This window comes from Trachinotus anak, unplaced genomic scaffold (assembly GCF_046630095.1).
Source record: "Trachinotus anak isolate AG129_WGS33_773 ecotype Australia unplaced genomic scaffold, CSIRO_AGI_Tana_v1 ptg000032l, whole genome shotgun sequence".
NCBI lineage: Eukaryota > Metazoa > Chordata > Actinopteri > Carangiformes > Carangidae > Trachinotus > Trachinotus anak.
In genome coordinates, this window is record NW_027273883.1 from 3,584,290 (window position 1) to 3,597,797 (window position 13,508).

General features: G+C 39.9%; 1 protein-coding gene across 5 annotated transcripts in view; it reads left to right on the forward strand.

The window, feature by feature from the left end:
* Nucleotides 1-13,508, forward strand: part of ntrk1 (neurotrophic tyrosine kinase, receptor, type 1) — a 64,613-nt gene that overhangs the window by 26,278 nt on the left and 24,827 nt on the right. For 2 of the 5 annotated variants that reach the window (XM_071470932.1, XM_071470933.1), the window contains exons 4-5: nucleotides 10,646-10,720; nucleotides 11,676-11,747. The exons of 1 other annotated variant lie outside the window; for it this stretch is intronic. In XM_071470932.1, the coding sequence (XP_071327033.1) occupies nucleotides 10,646-10,720; nucleotides 11,676-11,747 (147 nt within the window). Of the gene's footprint in view, nucleotides 1-1,282; nucleotides 4,228-10,645; nucleotides 10,721-11,675; nucleotides 11,748-13,508 lie in introns of those variants that run through there. 2 more of the 5 variants (XM_071470930.1, XM_071470931.1) reach the window with 2 other exon arrangements.

Consider the following 13,508-nt stretch of genomic DNA (forward strand, 5'->3'; position numbering starts at 1 on the left):
ACAACAATGGGTCTCTATACCTCAGAGGAATATGATATATCAAGACTTGTTTGCCAGACTTTTATCTCAGTGCATGGACTGATCTAATTAGCCTGCACTCTGATCAGTTGTATGTTTGCATGTGTGTGTGCCAGAGAGATAGAGAGAGGAAGTTACGTACACGTGGTGGAGATACGGCTGGTAACATGGTCAAGTCTATAAAACAGGAAGCAGCAGTGACTGTGTCTGTTCCCAGTGAGCGGAGCCCTAACCAGTATATTTATCTTTGACGTGACACGGGGAGATTGATTCAAAATCCAAGTGTTGCAATTAACCCCTTCTATGACCATCAATCACTATAATGCATAAAAAGAGTAATCTAATTAAATACCCAGGGAGAAAGGAGGCCATTATTATCTGTCAAACGTCCACTATTTCCAAATGATGGGAGGTTGAAAATTGTCACATGGCTTGAATGAAATTAGATTATTGGTAAATTAATTGTGCTGATTGAAATGAGGACAGAGACGGACAGAGATGAGCATGATTTGGTAAACTTGGTAAACTACATCACTTGGGAATCAAGAGACAAAAGACATGTGATGAGGCTACATGTTGATTTTATTTTTTTGTTTAATCATTGATTGTGATTAGCTTAAGTGTAAATATGTCTAAAATATCCATGTTTATTAAAAAAAACAAATACAATGAAAAGCAGAATATTTTGATTAAGAGTGTTTTTATCATAATGTAAAAATGGTTGTGCTGGTGCACATCTCACTGAATAAAACTTCATATCATGTCTCATATTCTTCTATTGTTCAGAGCAGACAATTTTCAATGGATGTTTTATTCCAGTTGTCAACTTTATGAAGTTAACATGGACCTCTAGAGGAAGCTGATGATGTGTGTGGGCAGTGAATGTAAATTGCTTGATTGGTTATTGTTTTATCAGGACTTATTGTGTCCAGCCTAACTGCTGATTTATGCAGACTCCTTATAGCAAGTGATTGTGCTGCAGTTTTCTAAGTGTTCAGCAAAATAGATTTATTTAATAAAAAAAAAAATTAACATGAACAGAAAGTAACTTAATTCTTTCTGTCTGTGCTTTATCTCTTAGTAGACGTAAGACAGGCGGCGTCACTGTGGGAGAAGCAGTGATGTAGTGAACAACACTAGGGCTGAGTCTCAAATGGGATACTTGAGTCAGTACACTTAGCTACATGTAGTACACTGTGTACACAGTACTCTCACCGGTGTAGTGCATGAATTCTGACAGGGTAGCGTTGTAGCAAAAAACACAAACATATAAGTTCTGCTGTGGCTGAATGTCATTGTCGTTTTAGAGATATTCAATCAGAAACCAAACAAATTAGACAAATTAGAAATTTGACCTGAAGGTGGTGCTAGATAAAACTTCAGGAGTTCACCAAATCATTCACACCCCCTTCAGAACTATTCGTAATGTCTGTACCAAATATCATGGCAATGTACCCTGTAGATGTTGAGATATTTCACTGGCTAAGGTAAAACCTTGACCTCACGATGATGCTAGGGGAAGACTCAGGAGATCACCCCTGGATTCCTCCCATCCAATAGCTGAGATTTTTCATTCTGGATCAAAGTGGTAGGTGTGCTGCAATGCTGCAAGTATGGTTGCAATTTAAAAAAAGGCATTGTTGTTAAGATTTTAGCAGATGTCATGCATTTGACTGAGGGTTTAAAAATATGTTCAGATAATGTACATTACAACCCATTTACATGATCCCATTTGCATATTTGTTTTGTGTGATTATGCTGAACATCAATTACACCTCCTGAATGCCTACCATTCAGTTTTTCATCTTGTAACTGCTCTGCCTGACGAGCTCTGAAACACGTTTCCTGTGAATGAGCGCCTTGTCCCGCCGCACTATTTGCTGAGCTAAGAGCAAGAAAAAGGGGGTGTCATAGGAAGAGTAATTAAACCAGTGGATAATCCTGACGACAGCAGCAAAAATGGCTATTCAGCTTATGGCCAGTAATTGTGGTTGGGACACTATGACCCTACTCATGTGCAGAGTGACTGAGAGGAGTGGGGGTGGGGCACAGTATTCCTCCCATGGGTAAAAAACAGCTCCACTCCTGTACAGAACATATGTGTGATGGACAGGGCCAGGTCTCTGCAGCAGGTTCATGTTAGCAGTTATAGGATTAGAGGCACTGTCAGTGATGCCACATGGAGTTGACCTGCTGGCATGGATTCACTTTATTTATTAAATGAAACTGTGAAATGTGCAAGGATGTAGGTTTGGATTCAGAAAAGAAATCAAAGGTTCATCAACAAAACCAGAAAAAAACCCCAAAAAAACCATTTTAAATATGTGAATTATTTCCTATGTTTCCATATTTATTTCAAACTATTATCTGGCTCACCAAATTAATAGTAATGTAATGAAGAGAAAATAAATCTAATATCCTAATGCCACTTAAAAGTTTTTAGTATTGTATTCTTCATTACAAAGGGCTTTGCTTGTTTTTTAGGGGCTTACTAACTACTGTATGAGTTTATAGGATATTTACAGTGTGTAGTGCCTGCAGGTGCAACCCTGTCCGCTAGAAATTATGTTTAGATTAAACTAAACTGCAACAGCCGATGCATTTTTAATGAAACGTAATTGTGACCAGCCTTGTACGCCCACCATCCACCTAACCAACTTCCTCAGCTGATGTTTACTCTGGACATGATCCAGCCAGTGATTACGTTTACCTATGTGCTGCCGTTTAGTTCTGTTGAACCGAGGCAGGGTTAGAAAATGTGGTTTGAATACCATTGATTTTTTTAAAAACCTCCATACAGATTTAGCTTTGCATTTCTCTGTTTTTTTTTTTCAAAATGTGAAGCAGTAAAACCCGAAATATCTTCTTTTTTATTCGGTGCATTCTTCATCCTTCCCAAAACCCAACACCTACATTACCAACAGCTAAGCTGGGTGGATGAGATGAGGAGAGGGGCTACAGAGATCTGGTAACCTCACTCCATCTCAAATTCCCTCAGGGAGTTTGGCCCTGATTTCATGTCAATAGAAGATTTTTCCATTTCAGAATCAGTTGTGAGGTGTTGCTTCCACAGTGGTTTGTCTGACAATGTTGAAGTACTGCAGCAAAGTATTGGAGTCAGTTAGTTGTTGTGAATACCACTTGAAATGTTTCAAGATCACAGTGAGTGACAATTGTCTACCTGCATTTGTGAGGCAAAAATGTGATGAAAAACAACACACTCAGAGATGTGCCCTCCTTTGCTTTCATTTCCTATCATTAAATCCTGCTCGGAGTTCACACTGTTGAAAAACAGCTTATTGCAGATAGTGATTTTCCACAGCCATTAAATTCATCATGACCTCCCAAGTCTCAACAATCATGAACCTTCCATCAATCAATTCTCTGAGGACAGAGCGCTCCATCCAACCGTACGGGAGGATGTTGCTACAGGAGTTTTAGAAGCGGTGCTGCATCCGTACAGGCGCCCAAGAGCCCTGACTTCTCAGCTCTGCTTGTACCTCGAGCTGCTGGCGGGACACCAGACCTCTCACCCGGGGAGGGGGGGGGGCAGATGAGATCTCCATCACCATCTCCTCCTCTCATCATCATCAACACCCACCCTTCACCCTCCCCCCCTCCAGCCCATCCCTCCTTCCCTCTTCCTCCTCTTGCTTTCTGAGGTGTCTGGTGACTCTGGCCCCTGTTATCTTTGCCCCTCCCTTCATTGTGGAGGAGAGGGAGAGAGAGAGAGAGGGAGAAAGAGAGAGGCTGCAGCCCACTACCACCATGTCCCCAGAGGCCCCTCGCCTGCCTGCCTGCCTGCCTGCCTGCCCCTCCTGCTGCTCAGTACAGCTGTGGCTCAGTACCAGACCCTGACCAGCTGGGATCTCAACCCTGCCAGGGAGCCACGAGAGGAGTGTGTGAAAGCACCTCTCTTCGCTCACTCTTCATTAAGTGAACCACACAGACACTAACTCCAGCTACAGCTGCCAAACCTCTGCTCTGCTGCTGAGAGGATCCTCTTTTCAGCATGGCTGTGGCACCCCGGGCCCTGGCGCTTCTCCTGCCCCCGGTGCTCGCCCTGCTCAGCCTGGCCCCAGCGCCCACCTTGGGAGGATGCCCGTCGGCTTGCCGGTGCTCATACACCATGCTGCAGTGTCTGGAGCCAGATGGTATCACCAGCGTCCCGATTCTGGCAGCGCAGGAGAACGAGAACGTGACAGAGATGTGAGTAAGACGTGTCACCTGCTCCGCATGTGCCTCTGAACAAGCGTTAGACGAGTGTTTCAGATGCGCTCACATGCCTTGGTGTTGTTGGTTTGCTAAGCTTGATGTTTCTGTTCACTTTACTGCTTTGGGGTGGCGTTTAATTTGTTGAGAGTTGAAGTTTCAGGTTAGGTCAGGTTACTTGCTGATAATTCTGGGTTTTGCACACTTGTTTAGGAGAGGATGTTCATGTAGACCAGGTGTTAACGGCTCTACAAGCATTGGTAGAGTTCCCAGGATGAAGGTTACAGAGGCAGAAGTCTCCGGTGGATGAAGGTGGAGCAGTTACATTGACTGTATCATCTTAGGCTGTGCATCTACAAAGTAGCTTTGGCTACAAACAAGTGCTTCCTTGCATGTTGTGTGATTTTTTTTTTTTTTTTGTTGTTTTTTTGTCTTTGTTTATTACTCGTTATTTGATCAGGAGAGTTCTGACACCTGTACAATGGGTTTGTCCAGTTGTTGTGAGCAATAAATGATGCTGATGTCTCACCAAAGTACTACAGTAAAGTATTGGCCAGAACCATTAGCTTCAGCTCTTTATACCACATACAGTGTTTGTTCTCAGTGTTACCCAAATCCTGGTGCCTCTTGATGTAAAGTAAATCTGCTGCAGTTTTAAGATGCAATAGCTTGGCAGCGATATGGTCACTTTGGTTACTGGAAATCAATGGATTTGTACGGACAAAAACTGGCATCAAGTGCCGGGAACTGATGTTTGTATCATCTAGTGCACAACAAAGTGTGGCCTCGTGTTCTCCAAAGACTCTCAGCCATATCAAATCTTGTAGTATGTCGGGAAAACTTGCCAATAAAACCACACAAGTACAGTTTAGGTTTTAATGAAATGAAAGCTGCAGGTTTATTTGTTCACATGTTGCTGAAACAGCACAACTGGATGTAAAAATTTGTTGTGAAATTATTGAAAAATGCTCTTTTTTTGTCTGTTAATAGAAAATTTCACAGTTCCATCACCTCTTTGACTTAAGTTAGAATCACAAAATGTACTTTAAAAGCATTTTACACCCATAAATCGCCGATTCAAAACTTGATTATCAATAATGAATATAAAGTTTTTCTCTATAACATCAGATACTGACTAAATAAACAGCAGTCAAAGTTTAAGATTTGAAAAAGGCGTCGGTTTGACACCCAAAGACTCAAAAACACAGGCGCTTCATCAGGACTGTGTGGGTGTGGTTTGATCAGGGTTGAGACGTAAAATTTTTCTGCACTCTTTACCTTTTTTTTTGCCAGTGAAGGACAAGATACATGTGCACCAGGTTTTTGAGATTACTTGACCATTACTTCCTGTACCTTAGTCGAAACCCGCCTGCTGTAATCTGAGACACAAGCATTTTTCAGTTTTTGTTTTACTGATGAACAGTCACTGACCTGCCCGGACCACTGAGGTTGTCCTGACTGTATTTAAGGTCTTTTGCTGTGATTCAACTGGTGCTCAACAGATGAATTAAGAATTGGCTGACCATTTCTGCTGTGGCTTGGAGGGTAGTTCGGTTTGATGTAGGTAGTTCTTTACAGCCGTACTTGTCATGCTGTTATGATCCCGTAGCTGATGGATAGACAGTAACTGGGGGAATGTGTTTGAATAAAACTCGTTTAAGTCTGTGCTCAGGTGAACTGAGCCTCGCTCAGCTACAGCATGCCTGCAGCAGATGACTATTATTTAATGCTGGCTTTTTAAAACTTTGTATGGGAAAAGAAGTAAAAACTGACCACCTGTGATTTAAAGAAGGCTGCTGTGTTATTATGCAACCCACCATCAGCTGCAACATGGAAAACTAAATGTCACTCTCTGCACCACCACGCTGTTCTCTCTTTGTTCCTGTCCCCGGATCTCAGCAATTAGCACTTGTTAAGAAGGAACTACATTTGTGAAACGCTGTTTTGGTGGAGCAAGTAAATTTACTGGCGCTTTCTGTCTCTATTCACCTATACCCCAGTCTCCTTCTCTTTCTCTCCCCCTTTCTCTCCCCCTCCATATCTCTCTCTCACCTCAGAGGTATTTCCTTGTACCTGCAGTTAAGCATGCTTCGTAGAGCTCAGGGTGAGGCTTGACATTCTCTCTCAACCGTTCAATCAATAAGTAAGCGGGACTTTCTCTGCTTCTGTTTACCGCGGTGCTCTACATGCCAGCAAATAACAACACTCACAGTATTGGCAGTGCAAGGGAATACAGCCGATACGCGGAACAAACAAGGGGCCATTAACTGTGGAACAGGGGCTGAAATTCATCATACGCTGAGTTATAAATTCAATTTTGTGAATTGCCAGTCAATGCCCCCACCCGGGAACAATAGATGATATACAACCCACTTGGCTCAATCCAATAAGTAAGGGCGATGGGTGATCCTGGGCCCACCTGCCCTGTAATCACATTATTGCTGTGTGGGTCAATCAGACATGAATAAAAAGGTTTGTGTGTTGCAGCTGACAAACAGAGAACTGGGAGGTTGAAACAATGTCATATGCTGAAAGTGGCTCTCATCATGTAGAAATTACTGCAGGTATTGTACCATGGAAAAAAATCTATCTATCTATCTATCTATCTATCTATCTATCTATCTATCTATCTCTAGTTATTTTGAAGATAACAGGAAGATTTCACAAAGAGAAAAGTAGTAGATATAAAGTATATAACATATGATGTTTTATTAGATTCACCAAGAAGAAAACAAAATTGAGCTCTAACTCAACTAGCTGCAAAAATTAAAATGCTGCTTATATAATGTACCAAAAATTACAATTCAACGAAATGATATACAATATAGTGATATACCACTGACAATCACAGGGATTCTTCCTTCGCTATGGCTATCTATGTACCTGCCTCTAACAGTGAAGGACATGTACTCAAGGTACCAGACATGCGCACAGTTTTCAGGTCTGTCTATCTATAGTTTCCCCATCAATCTGGACAAATTGACAGTAATATCACTCTGACATTTTGATACTGAAAGTAAATTTTTTTGATAGTACTTCTGTACTTTCCAGGAAGATATTCTTCATTCTGGTTAAGTGATAAACATCACTGTAATATTCCCTCTAACCACTGGAAATGCTGCAGCTCTAATACTGACGATCAACTGAATCTTCTTTCTATTGTTCCCTGCAAATGCTGGTGACTTTTTTCTTTGACGCAACAAAATGGACTTTAAAAGCAATTTTTAAACATATTTCAACTAGACTATTAAATATTTCATTCACAATAGCTTGTGTTTAAAGGTCTTGAAAACTTTTCAATTATCTTTTTCTCCATAAGACATGAAGTGTTAATAAAAACTTTCTTAGGTATCATTTATTACAAGTTCAATAGTTTAAAACTCAGCAAATCTGCTTCATCAGGAAGATGTGTGCACAGTTTAAGCAAACAATCCACAATCATCAGATTTGGATTCAAATGTAGCTAAATCTTTTCTTACTTCTCTCCAGCTGAGCCACTTCAAACTGATGAGAAGAAAACGTAAAATTCTGAAGTATCTTCTGTGAAATAACCAAAACTGTTCTCACTCTGGCAGATTATTTAGTGCTCATTAGGACTCCATCACTCAGAGTAAGAAGCTGATTGAGGAAATATGTTTTCAGGGCCTTGAAGTGTACTTGAAATCTTTTACCCTTACACATACATTAGAAATAGCAGCCTCCTACAGCTGATTCAACACCTCTTCAACACAGTTTCAACAAGGGAGGATTTAAAGCACAACTTTTCTCCTTGTCTGCATTACTTTTGGCTTGTGTTCCTAACAAACTGACAACGGAGTGTATACACACACATATATATAGGCTATATAGGCATATGCAATGGAACAATGCTTATCAGCATCATCCCTCTTTGGAGTTTCATAGTGGCACGTTGGTGCAGATGGGGCTGGGATTCATGTGCAGACACAAGGAGGCTGTTTTCATATTCATCTGCTGAAACTAGTCCACAGTCATCATCAAGTCTTAGTATAAGACATGTTTTACAAAATAATTGTTGGATATTACAGCTGGTGTGGAATTGGTTTAGTTCCAATATGCAACTGTGAGGTGGAAACCTGCAGGCTCCAGTCTTCATACAGTAGTAGAAGAAGACATCTTGTGTCCAGCAGTTAAACTTTTGAAATGAGCCATATTTGCATATTGATACATTCTAGTTTTGTATTGTAGTATTTTGATATGTCTTAAACATGCCTGGAGGGGACCTTTAAATGCAATGTCAGTTTTACACATTAAAGTGTGTCTACAGCTCTTAAGGAACATTTCTACATATGTGAAAAAAAAGTTGTATAAAGCTTTTTGAGGGAGCTGTGTAAAAATCTGATAAATTGCCTCAAATGTTGACTGATGACTACATGTTTGAAAATGAGGAAATCTGGTGATGTGGAGTTGGAAAGAACTGAGCTCACCAGACCTCTGTAGCCTGCTCCTCAAGTCTGCTTGAAGCTAAAGGCTTGAGACTACATTAGCTGTTACTAGCATAACAAACCCAAATCTCCAACTCAGCTGTCCGCGGTTGAGTTGCATTGTGGGTAATGTAGGCACCAGGTTTTGAGAAGAAAGAATGCATGGAATAAAAAGACGATATCTCTGGTTCTACTGTGTTGATTTTGATAGCTAAGTCTGACAGTGTTACAGAAGAACAATGCAACATCATTTTTAAAATACAGCAAACTATCACTGCCATTCCAAAATAAAAGCATGCTTTAGAAGCAAAGGCATTTTTCATTTTGAAAAAAGATATAATATTTAATTTAAAGTATATTTTTGTTTGATTTACATATTCAGGTTTTTTTTAAGTTTTGTAGATGAAATATGTTTGGTTTGGTTTGTTTCCTTTCATTTTTGAAATGGTTGCTGCAGCAAACTCACCTCTATGTAATGCTCTCCCTGTTTACCTTAAAAATAACGTAATATTTGTTAGAAGAAGTTCATGTGCATTCATTTTATCTTTATTTTTTTCATCTTCAATTGTGGTTGCCTCAAGGTACTCTTCTGAAAATAACATTATTTTTGTTTAATTTCTTTTTTATTTTGATCATTTGGTTCATTTTTATGTGGAAAAAAAAACTTTCTCAGGGATATTTTGTTTTATAGAAAGGGATGAAGACACTCCAGTGAAGATTTTCTTTTTATAAAAGCTTATTAAAGAAATGTCCCCCTGAGCTAAATGGACAACATTCATATATAGGACAGGAGGGGGCAGAGAGAGAGGTGGATGAGGGCAGAGAATTGGATGGACAGTTTGCTCTGGCGAGATCCTTGGTAGGTCTGATCAAACCATCTATTCAAACATCTCATGAAAAGGGCTGGCTGTCCTTGCGCTGAGTGCTGAATTGATCTACAGCTCACTAGTTATTCGGAGGTAGGCTGAGTGGAGTGGAAAATGACTCATTGAGAAGAATTTCCCATCAGCCTCATCTGCCTGGCATCTCTTGAGGCATTATTTTTTCCACCCGAGCAGCAGATTAAGTTCTGATATGAGCTTTGTGGGTTCCTGGACGTCTCTGCTGGTTTTGTTATGTTGTTAGTTTGTTTGGGGGGTGTCAGGGAGGTCAGACACACGTCAGTGGGGTTGAATTTGGATGCTTACCACCTTTTTTTATTCCATCAGCATAGTTTTGTATCCCACTTGCTCTCAGGGTTGCATGTGTTTCCTCCCATCCTCTCTTCCCTATTGTTCTTCTCCACTCTGAATGAAGGTGCCTATAAAAAAAAAAGGGTTAATGGTCTAAGTAATTAGCTGCTGAATATTGACACAAAGGTGACACAGGTGACTCTAATTCGATTCAGCCTCTTCTGTTGCTTGCGATGTTCAGTGTGGATTGTTATTGTTAATAGACTGACATTTCTATGTTTTACTTTGGGTAAAAAATGGAGAACCACTTCTCTTTTGTTCTCTTTGTTGGCATGGTTTTGTATTCGGTACAAAACTGCCCTTTTTAAAATGGCAAATCAGTAGTCTGTGAAGATTCTCAGTCATACAGGTCATAGTTATTCAGTTCGGAACTGAAGAAAGCCTCTCGGATCAAAGAGGAAACATCTTCAAGTCTCTAGAATCAAGTCCAGTTTCCCTCAATTTTATCATTCTTGGAAGGCAAATAAATATTTTTTGTCCAAAGTTCCCTAAATGATAAACACAAAAATATGTCCCTGGTGGAGAAAATTTATTCACTTGTTTTTGTAATTTTCAAGTGTTTTGAATCATTTTTTGTCTGTTTTCTATTATATTCATTCAGCATGTGCTTGAGTGTGCACATAGCTACACAGCAAACAGCTGAAGGTCACAACAAAATGTATGTATTCATCTTGCGACTCTCTCTCTCTCTCTTCCTCTCTCTCCCTCTCTCTCTCTCCCTAATTTTTTCTTGTTAACCAGTTACATAGAAAACCAAGCAGGCCTGGAGAATATAACAGAATTTGATCTTGTGAACTACCGCGAGCTGAAGAACCTGTAAGTATCTCACAAGTAACTATATGACGAAGACACTTGTTCAGCATTTCATGTTTCCAGACGACAGACTAACACATCGTTATATAGTTTCTCTGAAGAATACTGAGTACTGTTTGTTCTGTAAGTACATTTCTCAGTACTAAATGTGATTCCATTCAACTGACCATTCGCTAAGCCCCCCTTTGCCTAATGTTGCTACGCCTGTCAAGCTCTCAGTTCTTCTAATATAGTAATTTTGTAAACAATCAGTCTTTAATTTCAGACAGAATTAGAGAAAAGTGCTCTTCTCAGTTCTAGCAGCAACCATTTTGTTATCTGAGCTAATGTTAGCTCCAGGAGTTGTTTGAAAATATGTTTTAGTCGCTATATCGCTATAGTCGCTATATTTTGTTAAAAATACTTTAGCTAAATATTATAGTATCATAAGTATGATACTATAATAAGCATGATAAGAAAAATTGAAGATAAAACTGTTATTTTGTTTTAACATATTTCTGGCTGCTTTAGTAAACCAGTTAGCTGAACATGCTAACATCTGCAGCTTAGGTTGGAGCAGATAAACACTGTATAATCCATTTCTGAAAATTTGGCTTTACCTTGCATTAGAAATACAACATAAAGATGCCATACACCGTTTGGAAAAGTATCTGAAATTAGTTGGATTACACATCTCTCATGACCACTGTTTTATGTTATTAGAGAAATGGGGTTCTTATGACACTAAATTGAAGATTTTTGGGTTTTGGATTCTTGGTTGCACAAAACAAGCAATGTGAATATGTCAGCTTGGGCATTTTTCACAATTTTCTGACAGAGCAAACAACTGATTCAATGAAAAAATAAATTGCAGATTAATTGATAATGTCTCACACAAGTTTTAGTATTTCTGAGTTCCAACAGTTTTATTTACATTTTCCAAATCTAAAAACAAATTGTGCTCTCTACCCCTCTCCAGCACGGTCACATCATGTAAGCTGAGGCTCATCGCTGCCAATGCTTTCCAATACAACCTCAAGCTCCAGTATGTGTAAGTGTCCTTGTTGATACAAAAGGATTGTCCTCACTGTGTCATGTTTTGATCTGTGTGTGGGTCAGCCTATTTGTCGCTGTCAGTCAGTGCTCAACCGGCCTTTAATACTGAATGCATCACATGAAGTGAGAGGTACATTTCTCAAAATTACACTGACTCAATCTCTCGTTCAGATGGGTGTGTTAGTCATCCACAGATCTGGGAAATTTGTGAGCCCATTTAAGGTAGTGAATTGAATCGTTTGAGCATGTATACAGTTGTTAAAAATATGGCATTCTTCCGTGCATTTCTTTGATGTAGGATCCCATCATAAATAAAGGCAAGTTTAGATGAATTAGTATCCTGTACATTTTGTCTGGTATGAGGATTTGCAGCTTGTCTCAGTTTTATATCTTTGTGAAGTTTTTGTATTTGTAAAAAAGCAACTTGAAGACATAATAGTGTATAGTTCCACAGAAACTCACATATTGTGTGACTGTTAAAATCTATATATCCAAAAAATATATCCCTCCTTTTTTAACAGTCATGTAGAAAACATATCAGCAAGCAACCTTTAGACTTATCTATCTGTTTATTTAAGTTACATCATGTCAGTTCCTTACACTCCAGGCCCAACAGTAAATAATAAGATGAAGACTTATTGACTGGAACCATCAAATTTGTCTATTCATCAGCAGCTGACCCTTATCGCCACCATCTTGTCCTCATCGTTTTACTGAGTGTGTGCAACATGTCCGATGTTGTTTATCTGAAAGACAAGCGGGTTCTGAGGACCAGAGATGGGGTGGCAATGGTGGCGGTGGTGAGGTGAGATGGGTGAGCTCGAGAAATTGGAGAAGACATCCACCAGTCACCTTTTACTCGCTCACTTTGGCGGATTATCGACAACTGATGCATAATAAATACACTCCACTAAGGGTCCATTATCACTAAATCAATATTTCACTGTGGAGGCAGAGGGTGGGCCAGGGTTGGGTGGAGTATAGGGGCTTCTGTGTGACAGATGTATTTCTGAGATTAAACCAAGCAGTGAACATGGAGGTTATGTGAGCTTGGACTGCTTTTTTTCCCTCCTTGTGCTCTTGTCTTTATCCACAAACCTCCTGAAACTCAATTGTGTTCAATAAAAACATGTTCAGGTCTTAAGGATGGCCGAAGGAGAATTAGCTGCTATTCCCGGCTCTGCTCTCCCCCTCTGGACTTGGGGAGGAATCGAGCTGGTAATGGATAAGCCCCAATGGCTAACCCATCTGACATGAACTTTTGGGAGCAAGGAAAACAAATAATTGAACCCTTGGCCTTGCCACAGTGAATATGTATTGGCTTCCATATGCATGCTCCCCAGTGTGGCTTTTTGTCATCTTCTGAGGGGAGTTTGTTTACAGCCTGGCTTCTTGGCTGTCTGAGGATCATTTGAGAGCCACTGTGATCATATTTTAGTGGTTTGAGAGAACTGACAATGATAGATGCAGCATTCATCTAGCATAGCATTATTGAGATGGCCTGACATACATCCTTTTAGATGTAGACTTAAGTTAATCACCATATTTGCATTTACATTCTTTGAATTTTAGGAGGGAAATGAACAACACTAAAGGCATATTCACATCACAGTGGAACATTGTGCTGCACATTCTGCGTTGGTCAGCGTAGTGTTTACGACTCTGGAGCCATCAGCAGTGCCATGCTAAATTGTGCCACCTTAGCTACGATTATAAAGTTACTAGTAAACCTAGTAGCTGCTTGCGTGCTGATAGT